The sequence below is a fragment of the Carlito syrichta genome, unplaced genomic scaffold (genome assembly GCF_000164805.1).
Source record: "Carlito syrichta isolate Samal-C Ts95f unplaced genomic scaffold, Tarsius_syrichta-2.0.1 Scaffold305865, whole genome shotgun sequence".
Taxonomy (NCBI): domain Eukaryota; kingdom Metazoa; phylum Chordata; class Mammalia; order Primates; family Tarsiidae; genus Carlito; species Carlito syrichta.
In genome coordinates, this window is record NW_007249961.1 from 366,379 (window position 1) to 381,516 (window position 15,138).

Consider the following 15,138-nt stretch of genomic DNA (forward strand, 5'->3'; position numbering starts at 1 on the left):
TTTTTTGAGTTAGAGTCTCACTCTGTCACCCAGACTGGAGTACAGTGGCCATTCCTGGTAATACCAGCACTTTGGAAAGCTGAGGCAAGAGGACTAACTGAGTCCAGGAGTTCAAGACAAGCCTGAGTAACAAGACCTCGTCTCTACAATAAATCAAAAATTAGCCTGGTGTGGTGACACACACCTATAGTCCCAGCTACTTGGGAGACTGAGACAGAAGGATCACCTGAGCTCAGCAGGTCAAGGCTGTGGTAGCCATAATGGTGCCACTGCACTCCAGCCTGGGCAACAGAGTGAGACTCTGACTCAAGGGGAAAAAAAGTCATCTAATAGGGCTTTATTCCACCATTTACAAATACCCACTTCATGCATGCTATCTCCACCAGCACGACTCAGCAGTGCCTCACACTCATCATGTCCAGAAGTAGATTTCTTGTCTTCACTTTCAGACCTGTTCTTCCTTCTCTTTGATTTCTGGCAACAGCACCTTTGTACTTTTGTCAATAAGGCTTATAAATGGGAGTATGGGCAGGCAACTGTGACACCTCCTTCAGAACTTAAACAGTGTATTTGTCCTGTTTCTTCCGTGGTTCTCCCTTGTCTTTTCTTCTCCATTCTCACTGCTACTAGCCTGGTTCAGAGACTCCTTTTTGCTTTCTTTCCAGTCTCTTGTGCTGCTCATAGATTAGTTTTCTAAACTACAAATCATTCCCCCGTTCAAAAAGTCTTTAGAAATTTTCTGATATTTACCACATAGGTGGCATTCTCTACTGTCTTCCTCCATCTTAACCATCCAACCTCCTTCCTGTCCCACTGGTTTTCATCACGAACCTTATTCTGTATCCAAATCAGACCACTTATTCCTAGAGAGTTTCAAGCCTTTGCCCAAACCATTCCCATTGCCTATAACACCTGTTTCCCTTTAATGTTGCTGTAGAAATTCTGTCTTCAAGAGCCAAATCATAACTACCTTATGTTTAAAAGAGAGTTAACTGCTATAAGCAACAGTATGGTAAATTTCAAAAAGCAAATGAAAGACCAGAGACAAAAAGAGTACATACTATATGATTCCATTTAGATGAAGTCCTAGAACAGACAAAAACCAACCTGTGGTGACAGAAATCAGGAAGTAGGGACCGGAGATTGGGGAAAAGAGAATTGACTGGAAAGAAACGAGGGAACATTCAGGACAATGAAAATGTGTCTTAGGTGCTGGTACATGACTGTATACAGCTATCAAAAGGCATCACACAGAACACCTAAGAGCAGTGCATCTTGTTGGAGGTTTGAGTTGGAATCCCACTGTGTCACCCAGGCTGGTGTGCGGTGGCATAATCACGGCTACCTCAGCCTCAATCTGCTGAGCTCAGGAGATCTTCTAAGTAGCTGAAACTACAGGTGCATGCCACCACACCAGGCTAATTTTTTTTTTTTTTGAGTTGGAGTCTCACAGTGTCGCCCAGACTAGAGTGCAGTGGCACACTCCCAGCCACTGCAACCTCGACCTGCTGGGCTTCGGCAGTCCTTCCGCCTCAACCTTCCAAGTAGCCGGAACTACAGTCATGCACTACCACACCCGGCTAATTTTTAATTTATTGTAGAGATGAGGTCTCGCCATGTTGCCCAAGTGGGTCTCGAACCAGCGGGCTCAGGCAATCCACTCACCTCAGCCTCCCAAAGTGCTGGGATTATAGGCTGAGCCAAGAAGCCTGGCCTAATTTTTTTATTTATTGTAGGGACAAGGTCTTGCCAAGTTGCCCAGGTTGGCCTTGAACTCTTGGGTTCAGACAGTCTTCTCACCTCTACCTCCTCAATTGCTGGGGCTACAGGCGTGAGCCTCCACACCTGGCCAAAAGCTACTTTTAAAAGATTCTGTGCTTGGTGGCTTAGCCTGTAATCCCAGCACTTTGAGAGGCCGAGGCGAGAGGATTGTCTGAGCCTGCGAGTTCAAGACCAGCCCGGGCAACTTGGCAAGACCTCATCTCTACAATAAAATCAAAAATTAGCCGGGCGCAGTAGCGCGAGCTTATAGATTCGGCTACTTGGAAGGCTGAGGTGGAAGCATCGCCAGCACCCGATATGTTGACACTGGGGTAGCCATGAGGTTGCCACTGCACTCCAGCCTGGGCGACAGAGACTCTGACTCAAAAAAAAGTTCTATGGGCCAGGTGCGGTGGCTCACGCCTATAATCCCAGCACTTTGGAAGTCTGAGGTGAGAGGATTGCCTGAGCCCATGGGTTCGAGACTGGTCAACTTGGCAAGACCTCATCTCTACAATAAATCAAGAAATTAGCCAGGCTTGATGACGCGTGTTTGTAGCTCCAGCTACTTGGAAGGCTGAGGTGGCCATTAGCGTGCCACTGCACTCCAGCCTGGGCAACAGAGTGAGACTCCAACTCAAAAATTAAATGAATAAATAATAAAGATTTTATGGCAGACCTTTCACACAGCTTCCCGAGTGAACAAATTGCTTCTGAGTTCTAACTTGATACATTTATGTGTCCCTTTTGGGACTTTACACATTCTAGTTTGTGTACACTAATAAATAGTGTCTGTGCGCATGCACACACACATACACATCTTACTACACTGATAACGCTTTGACAGCAGAAATCACTGTTATCATTCATCTTTGGATAGTTCTCAGACTTCTTGGCTCAAAACAAATGTATTGGAGAAATGTATTTATATTGACTCAGTTCCTATCCTTTCTTGAGATGGAATAGCCTGTAAAGACCTATGAAAGAGTAGATATGACTTTTTTAAGAGACAAGGTCTTGATATGTTACCCAGATTGGTCTCGAACTCCTGGCCTATAGCAGACATCACCATCAGTCATGGCACCTTTCCCTTTGAGTCCAGATAGCCTCAAATTCTTTTTTTTTTTTATTTTTTTTTGAGTTGGAGTCTCACTCTGTTGCCCGGCCACTGCACTGCAGCCTCGACCTGCTGGGCTCCGGCAGTCCTTCCGCCTCAGCCTTTCAAGTAACTGGAACTACAGGTGCGTGCTACCACACCTGGCTAATTTTTTATTTATTGTAGAGATGAGGTCTCACCAAGTTGTCCAGGCAGGTCTCGAACCCGTGATTCAGGCAATCCACTCACCTCAGCTTCCCAAGGTGCAGGATTACAGGCTGAGCCACTGAGCCCAGCTAGCCTCAAATTCTTAGCAGCTACACTTCAGCCTAAAGGATTTGGTTTGGGTAGGATGAATCAGGCTGTCCAGAGTATTTCCCAGGTAACTGGTTAGTCATTATACCAAAGAATTATGAAGCATAGTTGAAGACATTTGATTGTTAAAAGACAGGAAACTGGCCAGACACAGTGACTCATGCCTGCAATCCCAGCCCTTTGGAAGGCGAGAGGATTGCCTGAGCCCAGGGGTTTGAGACCAGCCTGGGCAACTTGTTGAGACCTTGTCTCTACAATAAATCAAGAAAAATTAGCCGAGCATGGTGGTACATACCAGTAGTTCTACCTACTTGGAAGGCTGGAGCAGAAAGATCACCTGGGCCCAGCAGAATGAGGCTGAAGTGGCTGTAAGTGTGCCATTGCACTCCAGCCTGGGTGACAGAGTGAGACTCCCAATTCAAAAACAAAAAAAAAAGACAGGAAACCAGCATCTGCTGAAGTGTTAAGTATTAAATTCTGTCAGTTTTATTTTCAGCATACAGAAGAAACTTAGATTAGGAGTCAGGAAACTTGGGTATGGTTTCAACTCTGGATGGTTCTGAAGGTCACACAAATTCTGTGGATCTTAGTTGTTTCAACTGAAACAAATAAGAACTAAATATTCAATAGGATCCCTTATAATTCTTTAAAGTTCTGTAATTCTAAATATAGATTGGGTGAAAAACCAATTTGTTGTCCTCAAGATACTAAGGATAATAACAGTAAATTCAGAATACTCTCATTACTAAATGTGGAAATGGTTTGAAAAACTGCAAAGTGTTATAAATTATAAATATTACATAAATTCACACCTGTGGTATGAACAAAATGAAATTTGATGTTACAAGAGTAGTGCCAAGCAACTTCATCTTCAACTTTTAATGAAAAAAGGAGACTTTTCCTCCTTGTTAATCTCCCATAGTTGAGTTTTTAGATTTGAAAGGGACTCTTAACTAAAATCAACAAATTCAGCCCTTAATGATGTGTGGAATATTTTTCTTCATTGTTTTTTTTCTCTATTAGTCCCTTCTAGCTACCATGGCAACTTCATCTGAAGAAGTTTTGTTGATTGTTAAGAAGGTGCGCCAAAAGAAGCAAGATGGAGCTCTGTACCTTATGGCAGAAAGAATTGCTTGGGCACCTGAAGGCAAAGATAGGTTTACAATCAGCCATATGTATGCAGATATTAAATGTAAGTCAGCTGTACTAAAGTCTGATATGTATGTATGTCATATTTGTTAGTAAGTTTATAAAAAGATCACTTATACCGTCATTGTGGGGTTTTGGTTTTTGTTTTTTAAATAGAGATGGAGGTCTTGCCATGCTGTCCAGGCTGTTCTCAAACTCCTGAGCTGAAACAGTCCACCCACATCAGCCTCCCAAAGTGCTGGAATTATGGGCAGGAGCCACCCTACCTGGCCAGGTTTTCTCAATTTTTTATGAAAAAAATGAACCATGTAGAAATAGTTACAAAATTGGATTTCTGAATACATAGCATTCTATAACCTGATAATGGAACACTTAATAATAGAACAGGTACAGGTTTACATGTGTAGATCTATCTCACTTAAAGATCTCTACATACTTTCTCTTAAGAGTTGCATAATACTGCCAGACGCAGTGGCTCACACCTGTAATCCCAGAACTTTGAGAGGCGGAGAGGAGAGAGTTACCTGAGCCCAGGGGTTTGAGACCAGCCTGGGCAACTTGGCAAGACCTTGTCTGTACAATAAATCAAAAAATAGCCAGGCATAGTGGCACTCACCTATAGTCACAGCTACTTGGGAGGCTGAGGCAGAAGGATCATCTGAACCCAGCAGGTCAAGGCTATGGTAGTCATAATCGTGCCACTGCACTCCAGCCTGGCCAACAGTGAGACCTCCAACTCAACAACAACAACAACAAAAAAAGGCAGTCATCTAATTGGGCTTTATTCCACCATTTACAAATACCCACATCATGCATACTGTCTCCACCTGGATGACTCAGCAGTGTCTTACACTCATCGTGTCCAGAAGTGAATTCCTTGTCTTCACTTTCAGACCTGTTCTTCCTTCTCATTGATTTCTGGAAACTGCACCTTTGAACTTAAAAAAAAGGGCAGGGAGGGCTTGCATAATATCCCACTGAGTAGATATACAGTCATGTATTTAACCAGTCTTCTATTGAATGACATTTAGGAAGTTTCTAGAATTTTGTTATTGCAAACAATGTTGCAGTATAAACCTGTGTGCTAATATCATTTTATGATTGTGTGTGTAGGATGCATTCCTGCAAAGCTGTTTCCTATTCATATGGTTCATGCATTTAAAATATTGATAGATGATGCAAGATTGCGCTTCAACAAAATTGTACTATTTAGGCAGGTTGTCTAATATTAGGTTGTGTGGCCATCATCTGTAGTGAAGACTCAACTTTATACTGTATGTAAATAGGAGAAATACAGAGCATAATATTCTTATATTAGCCCTTTCTTTTATAATTTTTAAGTATGAAAACTAAAATCAAAACCCCTTTCCAAATTAGCAAGGTTAATTTATTCCCAGGGGGTATGGTACTTCATGGTTCATTAATAATTTGTTGGCTGGGCACAGTGGTTTACACCTGTAATTCCAGCAGTTCAAGAGACCAAGGTGGGGGTATTGCTTGAGACCAGGAGTTCAAGACCACTGTGGGCAACATAGCAAGACCTCATCTCTGCAAAATTTTTTTTTAAAAACTAGCTAGGTGTGGTGGCGCAACTTGGAAGGCTGAGGTGGGTGGGTCCCTTCAGCCCCAAGAGTTTGGGGCTGCAGTGAGCCCTGATCATGTCTCTGCACTCCAGTCTGGGTGACAGTAAGACCCCAACTCAAAAGCAAAAATAATTATTAATTTGAGAAAGCACCACCTGGGCGCAGTGACTCACGCCAATAATCCCAGTACTTTGAGAGGCGCAGGCGAGAGGATTGCCTGAAGCCAGGGATTCAAGACCAGCCTAGACAACTTGGCAGACCTCTTCTCTACAATAGAATAAAAATCAGCCAGGCATGGCGGCGCACGCCTGTTGTTCCAACTACTTGGAAGGCTGAGCTGAAAGGATCACCTGAGCCCAGCAGGTCGAGGCTGCGGTGGCCATGAGCTTGCACTCCAACCTGGGTGACAGTGAGACTCCAACTCAAAAAAAAAAAAAAAAAAACACCAGATGAATCCTGGAATTTAGAACTTTTTCTCTGAAAGGTATTTCTACAGTTCACTTAACCCAAGATCTTAAATAGGAAAAACCCAGGGCAACCAACCCCTTGACAAATTGCAGTGGTACCTTGACTCTGATCATTAATATGGTTTCTTTTTCTTTTTTTTTTTGAGTTGGAGTCTCACTCTGTTGCCCAGACTGGAGTGCAGTGACTGCTCCCGGCCACTGCAGCCTCCACCTGCTGGGCTCCAGTGATCCTTCCGCCTCAGCCTTCCAAGTAGCTGGAACTACAGGCGCGCGCTACCACGTCCGACTAATTTTTTGATTTATTGTAGAGATGAGGTCTTGCCAAGTTGCCCAGGCGGGTCTCGAACCCGTGGGCTCAGGCAATCCACTCACCTCAGCCTCCCAAAGTGCAAGATTACAGGCTGAGCCATCAGGCCTGGCTAATATGGTTTCATTTATTTCCTGGGCAGATTCTTCTCTTAAAACCAGGTGCGGTGACTCAAGCCTGTAATCCCAGCACTTCGTGAGGCTGGGGTGAGAGGATTGCCTGAATCCAGGGCTTCGAGACCAATCTGGGCAGCTTGGCGAGACTTATCTCTACAATAAATCAAAAAATTAACTGGGCATGGTGGTGCGTGCCTGTAGTTCCAGCTACTTGGAAGACTGAGAGGGAAGGATCACCTGAGCCCAGCAGATCGAGGCTGCGGTGGCCATGAGCATGCTGTTGTGCTCCAGCCTGGGCAACAGAGTGAGACTCCAACTCAAAAAAAAAAAAAAAAAAAAAAAAGGATTCTTCTCTTAGAAGAAATTCTGTGAAGATTTCTAGCAACATGATACTTCCCCAAAACAGACAGGCCTCAGCTTACAAGTACTCAATTTACAAATGTTCTTTATTTATAAAGAGCTACCCTAGTCCAAGTGCTTTTCTCCTGGGAAGTACCAAAAGCTCTAACTTTCTCCACTGAAGTAATTTAGAATCTTAAGCTACAAGGGAGACTCCCCCCAAAATGGAATTTATTTACTTAGAAAGTGTGCTTTTATTCTTGCTTTTATTCTTACATGTTTAAACTTCAGTCACTTTCAGCGTACTCTCCACTTGATGCAGTATCCAGTTAGGATGCTTTCCCCTCTGCTCAAAACAGTTTTTGGACTCGTCAATTTTTATTCCTTTGAGTGCTTCTGCCATTTTTTGTTTCACCTCTTCCATATCGCCAAAATGTTTCCCTTTGAGGACTTTTTTCATCCAGGGAAACAAAAAAAAAGTTGCTCAGAGCATGATCAGGTGAATACGGAGGGTGGGGCAGAGGATTCAAGCTGGGTTTGAGTCAAATCTGCCAAACACTCAGTGCCACGTGGGCAAGTGCATTGTCATGGTGGAAAAACAAGTCACCTGTTTGCCACAACTCAGGGATGTTTCTTCCTTAGATCGTGACACAACTTCCTCAAAACTCTCATATAAAAACTTTGAACGTTTTATGTGGTGGAACAAATTCTGTGTGTACTACAAGGGGTTCGCCCCCCTCCCCCCCACAGAAAAGGTAACTGTAGGTTTTTTTGAGTCCTACTATTGTAGATGGTCTTTTGTCCACCATCCTGGTAATAGTACTTCCTTTTAAAACTGTTTCTGTGGGGATGCCTTGCAAATTTCTTCCAAACTAACATTTGTATAACAATAGACTTATCAGTTAGGAACTGCCTGTATTAGCATTTCCTTTAAATAGCCTCATAACTTTGCAAGACACAGACTGATTGTGATACAGTGTCCAGTAAAGAATATGCCCATATCCAGTTTCTCCACAATTTGTCTCAGCTGTTGGGGAAAAGACTGCATATGCAAAACTAGATCTGCACCAGGACAGTTTCATTTTAAGTTGAATGTTTGAAAGAATTCACAATTCTGAAAGAAACTATTGAAAGCTATCAGTATAAATTACTAAGGTGAAAATCAGCAGTAGTGCTTATCATAGCGGACAAAAGTGACAGAAAAATTTAGGGAATGGTACATTGAAAACCTATGCAATATATACCACCTAGATGCTACAGTTGTTTTGTCATATTTGCTTTATTATTTGTGTGTACATTTACTGCTTGTAATATCATTATCACACCAAGAACATTTTATTAATAGCCAGACCATTGTTATATTTCCCTGGTGGTCCCAATAATGCCTTCTATAGATGTGATTTTTTTTTTTTTAAACCAATCTGGGTTGACATAGTTGTGATCTCTCTTGTCTCTTTCAGGGTATAGCTTTGTCAGTTATCACATTCTGAATATGTCTGTTTGTCTGCTCAAGTTTTGTTTAATTTATTCCTGTGCTTCTGTATTTTTTATAAGCTGAGAGTCTGTAAATCTTGATTATAGTTCAGATTAAATATTTTGTGTGAGAATTATACATAGGTGGTGATATTTACTTCCTGTTTCATCACCTCAGAAAGCATGTAGTATCAGGTTGTCTGGCTTTTGATGAGGTAAGTCATATGACCAAGTCATATCACTTGGTTAAATGGTGATACCAGGCCGGACTCGGTGACTCAACCTGTAATCCCAGCACTTTGGGAGGTCAAGGCAAGTGGATTGCCTGAGCCTGTGGGTTCGAGACCAGCCTGGGCAACTTGGCAAGACCTTGTTTCTACAATAAATACAAAATTAGCCAGGTGTAGCACGCACTTGTAGTTCCGGCTACTTGGAAGGCTGAGGTGGAAGGATTGCCAGAGCCCAGCACAGGTCGACGCTGGGGTGGCCGTGGTCATGCCACTGCACTCCGGCCTGGGCAGTGAGTGAAACTCCAACTCAAAAAAAAAAAAAAAAAGGTGATACCAGATCTCTCAAATGTAGAATTAAATATTTTCCCTTGCAAAACTAGTAGGAAAGCAATGGTCTATTCTGCAGTATTTTGGATCACAAGTGATTTTTATTCATGATGTTGATTGGAGTCAGTTATTTTGAGTGGATTCAGGGCTCCTAGTTGGCTGTTTAGAAAGCCTTTAAAGAGGTCTAGTTAAATTGAAAGCCTATTAATATCTAGAGGTAGAAGCGCAGTGGGTGAGAAGTGTTACACCAAAAGAATACTAAAGAGAGAAGCAGAGTGTTGGTAGTGAATTTGATGAGTGTGCTCTGGTTATGTGGCATTATGTGAGCTTGAGTGCATTTCTGCAAAAACAGTATTGAAACAGGGCAGTTAAAGCCCAAAGGAATCCTGAATCTTGGGAGGAAAAATGACCTGTTGTATGGTAATTTCCATCATGTGAGTGACTTCATCTAACTAGCGTCATACGTCTTTCTAGGCCAGAAAATCAGTCCAGAAGGAAAAGCTAAAATTCAACTACAGCTGGTCCTGCATGCAGGGGACACAACTAACTTCCATTTTTCCAATGAAAGCACAGCAGTGAAAGAGCGAGATGCAGTAAAGGATCTTCTTCAGCAGCTGCTGCCCAAATTCAAGAGGAAAGCAAATAAAGAACTGGAGGAGAAAAACAGGTGGGAGAAAAAGAATAGCCTTTTGAAGAGATAAGGGTTGATGCTTAAGTTTGTAGCATTTTTCACCTGCCAATGGAATGCAAGTGTCACCCAATGGTTGACTGGTCACAGTTTATCACATTTGCCAATTCTTGGATTAATTGACTGGATCATCATGGATTAACGTGTTTAGGCCAGGCATGGTGACTGAAGCCTATAATCCCAGCACTTTGGGAGGCCAAGGCAAGAGGATTGCCTGAGCTCAGGGGTTCAATACCAGCCTGGGCAACATAGTGAGATCTCTTCTCTACAGTAAATCAAAAAAATAAACCAGGCATGGTAGCACGTGCCTGTAGTTCCAACTTCTTGGAAGGCTGAGACAGAAGGATCACCTGAACCCAGCAGGTTGAGGCTGTGGTGGCCATACGTGTGCCACTGCACTCCAGCCTGGGTGACAGGGTAAGACTCCAGCTCAAAAAAAAGTGTTCAAACAGTCTTCATCAAAGCCCAATTGTCTTTCTGAACATGGAGAATCACTCAAGTCAAGGAGGCCCTCTTTGAAACTACAAAACCATTCTTGCCATGCTTTCCCTTATGGCATTCTCCCCATACACAGCACCAATGTTTCGAGCTACCTCTGCTGCCTTTACTCCTCTGTTAAACTCAAACAGAAGAATATGTCAGAAGTGTTCATTTTTTTTTTACTTGACACCATCTTCTTTAGCCCACCAATAGTGCTAACTTTCTTCAAATCTGCAAAATGCAAGGAGCATTCATAAGCACATTGTCACTCCAAATGACAAATAAACTCCCAACACTGCAGTGTTACCATGCCGAAAACAGAAGCTACGAACTTAAGCATCAACCTAATACTATAGTCTCTCTAGCTTCCTAGTAAAGTAATAGCTTGTTACCTCTCCCCACTTTTGCTGTGGTATTGTAGGAAAATATGGCCTCAAGTATCTTTGTGTGTAGTTCCCAACTTTACCATGTAAAATAATTAGAATTGCTTACAAGGTGAATTATTCCATCACCAATATCTTTCAGGCCATTGGTACTTACAGGTCTGCTTATCACCAGTTAAACTTAGTAACTGAAAAATCCCCAGCATACCTCTTCTCTTGCCCGTTCACCTTTATGTGTAAAACAATGCATTCAGCCCTGTATAACCATGGGTTCCACTTTCAACCAACTTCAGATTGAAAATATTTGGAAAAAATGGCAATACAATACAAAATAATACAAATAGGCAATATAATATAGCAACTATTTGTGTAGCATATAGCATGTTAGATATTGCAAGTAATCTAGAGATGATTTAAAATGTGGGAGGATGTGTGTAGGAGTATGTAAATACTACACCATTTTATCTAAGGAATTTGAGCATCCACAGATACCAAGGGACAACTGTATAGTATGGTTCAGTACAGACACAGCATTCTTTGTGTAACTGGGGTACAGAGATGAATAAGACCAAATCCATGCCCTCAAAGAGTTCAGTCTTTGCTTCTTCAGACTTGCCTCCATTTATATCTCCACTTCATTTTTTTCTCCAAAAATGTGGAGGTTTTGATCTTTTAACTAAAAAATGAACTAAATGATCTCTACTGCTTAATCATCACAAAATAAAAGTTGTGTTCCAATGTTTCATGTCACTAAAGTCTTTTAAAAATGTTGCCTAAGTGGTGTTGTATTCTAGAAGTTCAATGATATTCAATATTTTCTATCAACAGAATGCTACAAGAAGATCCTGTTTTGTTTCAACTTTATAAAGACCTCGTTGTGAGTCAAGTGATCAGTGCTGAGGAATTCTGGGCCAACCGTTTAAATGTGAATACAGCAGCTAGTTCTTCCACATCCAATCATAAGCAGGATGTTGGCATTTCTGCAGCATTTCTGGTATGTGACCCTTATATAGATTTCCGAATTTAAAAAAATTAAGACCCCAATATGTGTGTGTTAACAGCGCTTTCTTTTGTAAAACTTAGCATTTCCTTAAAGTAAGTTAATAGAAAGTATAGTATACATGGCATTCTTCCAAAATACATAATTTTTTTTTTAGATTAGAAAGAATAGTTTATTTAGAAAGTGAATTGAGGGGGGAGAATTCACCTCTCCAAAGTAGGAGAGGGGGGCCAAAGCTTAGGAGGAAACATGATGGCAGCCATAGCTCAAAGAGCACATGACCACACCAGAGTCTAGTAAAGCAATGGCCCCCCAAATATTTTTATACACACGGTATTTTTGGCCAGGCTCAGTGGCTCATGCATATAATCCCAGCACTTTGGGAGGCCAAGGTGAGAGGATTGCCTGAGTCCACGGGTTCAAGACCAGCCTGGGCAACTTGGGCAAGACCTTACCTCTACAGTAAAAAATAATTTAAAAAAAATACATATGGTATTTTTAAATTTCTCTTTACCTGTTTTTTGGGTTTTTTTTTTTCACTCTAATATGTTGGAGGTCACATGGCCTTTAAAGAGTGAACCTTTTAGAGATCAAAATAATACTTAAAAATTTAGTCTAATACTTCTTGGTTTTTTGTGACAGGGTCTCTGTTGCCCAGTCTGGAATGCAGTGGTGTGGCCTTAGCTCTCCATAGCCTTGACCTCCTGGACTCAAGCAACCCTCCTGCCTTAGCCTCCCAAATAGCTGGAACTGCAGTCACATGCCACCATACCTGGCTAATTTTTTTTTTTTTTTGTAGAGCTGGGTACTTTGTTTGCCCAGGCTGGTCTCAAACTACTGGTCTCAAGCGATCCTCCTGCTTCAGCCTCCCAAAGCGCTGGGATTACGGGCATGAGATACCATGCTCAGCCCTGATACTTTTAAATTTAAGCCTTTATGGTACCTTTTTTTTAATGATTGTTATATTAATATTTTTACTTACAATACAAAGTTAAATGTATAATGATCATATTACAGAAAAAGTAAGATTTATAAAATGTATCTAATAGAAAAATTGGGAATACCTTACTATAGAATTATAAAGTGAAATTGAATTAGTCTGTACTCCATTGGAACCACAACAGTACTTACACTTTAAACAAGAAATTGGTTACCATTTGTATGTTTGGTATCTTTTTGGATGCTTATGAATTGAATTAAAAATGTTTCCCAAAGGAACCAGTCAGTTAATGTTTTAATTATTTAATAACCAAGGTTGGTAGTGGTTTTTATAACTATACGTTTTTAGGTTTTTTGTTTTTGTTTTGTTTTTTTTTTGAATCTCACTCTGTTGTTCAGGCTGGAGGGCTGTGGCATACTCACAGTCACTCCATCCTCGATCTACTGGGCTCCAGCGATCATTCCGCCTCAGCCTTCCAAGTAGCCGCAACTACAGGCGCGTGCTAACACATCCAGCTAATTTTTTTTATTTATTGTACAGATGAGGTCTCACCAAGTTGCCCTGGCTGGTCTCAAACCCACAGGCTCAGGCAATCTACTCGCCTCGGCCTCCCAAAGTGCTGGGATTACAGACTGAGCCGCCGAGCCCGGCTACTATATAAGTTTTATATCAATGCTCCACTAGCTGTCTGCCTTTGGTCACACTTAAACACGCAGATTTTGTAGGTCACTAAGACTATGAAAAACAAGTCCAGGCTTCTATGCCAAAACTGAAGGTGAGGGGACTTTATGTAGTTCATTTTAGAATTCCTTTTCCCCCTACTTTTGTCTAGTGCTTATTAGGATGTAAACATCTTTCCCTCGTGTCTAAGTAATATATATATATGTGTGTGTTTGGTCTTTGTTTTAGGCTGATGTCCGGCCCCAAACTGATGGTTGTAATGGTCTCAGATATAATTTAACTTCTGATATCATTGAGTCCATATTTAGGACCTATCCAGCAGGTAAGAAGAGTTGGTTCTTTCAGATGGTTAAAATATTTGGCTGTATTCTATAATATATCAAAGAAAAACAAAGAGCTTCTCATTTATTCCTAATCAAGTGCAATAAAATATGTAAAATGCTTTACCTAGTGTCTGACATATGGTAGATACTAAGGACTCAGTAAATGACATGCTGTCATCAGTTCATTGGTATGACGACATTACCATTCTTTTCATCAGTGATTCTTCAACGTTAGCCCTTAACATAACTAATGAAATGACATGTGCAGAGGCATCAGTAAATGAGTCTATAGCGTTTTACATCTGCCTTAGAGAGTTATCACAGTATAATATAATTCTTATGTATCTTTCTAATATTAATAACATAATTATTGACTGTGCCTGATACTATTCTAAGGCCTTTTTATGTTTAACTCATTTAATCATCAGATATACCTCTGAAGTAGGTAGTTACGGCCCTCATGTTATATATGGAGAAACCAAATTACAGAGAAATTAAGTCATTTGCCCAAGGTCATACAGATAGTAAGTGGCAGACCTGGAATTTTAAACTCATACTCTGTCTCAAGAAACCATGCTTTCAAGCACTATGCTTGCTATACTGAAAGCTTCTGGAGTACTGAGCTGATTTGAGAGCTTTTTTTTTGAGTTGGAGTCTCACACTGTTACACAGGCTGGAGGGCAGTGGCACACTCCTGGCCACCACAGGCTCAACCTGCTAGGCTCAGGCTTCCAAGTAGCTGCAACTGCAGGCACATGCCACCACACCCAGCTAATTTTTTGATATATTGTAGAGATGAGGTCTCACCAAGTTGCCCCAGTTGGTCTCAAACCCACGAGTTTAAGCAGTCTTCTCACACTGGCCTCCCAAAGTGCTGGGATTATAGGTGTGAGCCACCGTGCCCGGCTGATTTGAGATCTTTATTTACCCACCACCTAACACAGTGCTTTGAATCGAGAATGCACATATATCAGTGAACAAACAAGCAAACCAGGTCTGCTGCCAAGATTCTTGGTGTTTCTACTAAAACATCAAAACTTAATTCTCTTGGTGTATAAGAGGAGACCCAAAAAACCAGAATTTATTTATTTAAAATTGTAGGCTGGGCTTGGTGACTCAGCCTGTAATCCCAGCACTTTGGGAGGCCAGGGCGAATGGATTGCCTGAACCCACAGGTTCAAGACCAGCCTGGGCAATTTGGCAAGACCTTGTCTCTAAATAAATAAAATATTAGCCGGTGTGGTATTGCACACCAGTAGTTCTGGTTACTTAGAAGGCTGAGGCAGAAAGATCACCAGAGCCCAGCAGTTCGAAGCTGGGGTGGCCGTGATTGTGTCACTGCACTCCAGCCTGGGCAACAGAATGAGACTCCAAAAAAGAGAAATACTGTATTTTTATTCTTTTTTTGAGTTGGAGTCTCACTCTGTCACCTAGACTGGAGTGCAGTGGCACGCTCCTGGCCACCGCAGCCTCGACCTGC

At 41.7% G+C, this 15,138-nt stretch overlaps 1 protein-coding gene across 2 annotated transcripts in view; it reads left to right on the forward strand.

Annotated features, from left to right (window-relative positions):
• The window catches only part of GTF2H1 (general transcription factor IIH subunit 1), a 44,802-nt gene that overhangs the window by 6,866 nt on the left and 22,798 nt on the right, over positions 1–15,138 (forward strand). Inside the window, exons 2-5 of one of the 2 annotated variants that reach the window (XM_008062829.2) lie at positions 4,196–4,364; positions 9,638–9,830; positions 11,543–11,708; positions 13,564–13,657. In XM_008062829.2, coding sequence (XP_008061020.1) covers positions 4,211–4,364; positions 9,638–9,830; positions 11,543–11,708; positions 13,564–13,657 — 607 coding nt within the window. In that variant the 5' untranslated portion in view covers positions 4,196–4,210. The remainder of the gene's footprint in view (positions 1–4,195; positions 4,365–9,637; positions 9,831–11,542; positions 11,709–13,563; positions 13,658–15,138) is intronic. The other variant, XM_021714884.1, reaches the window with a different exon arrangement.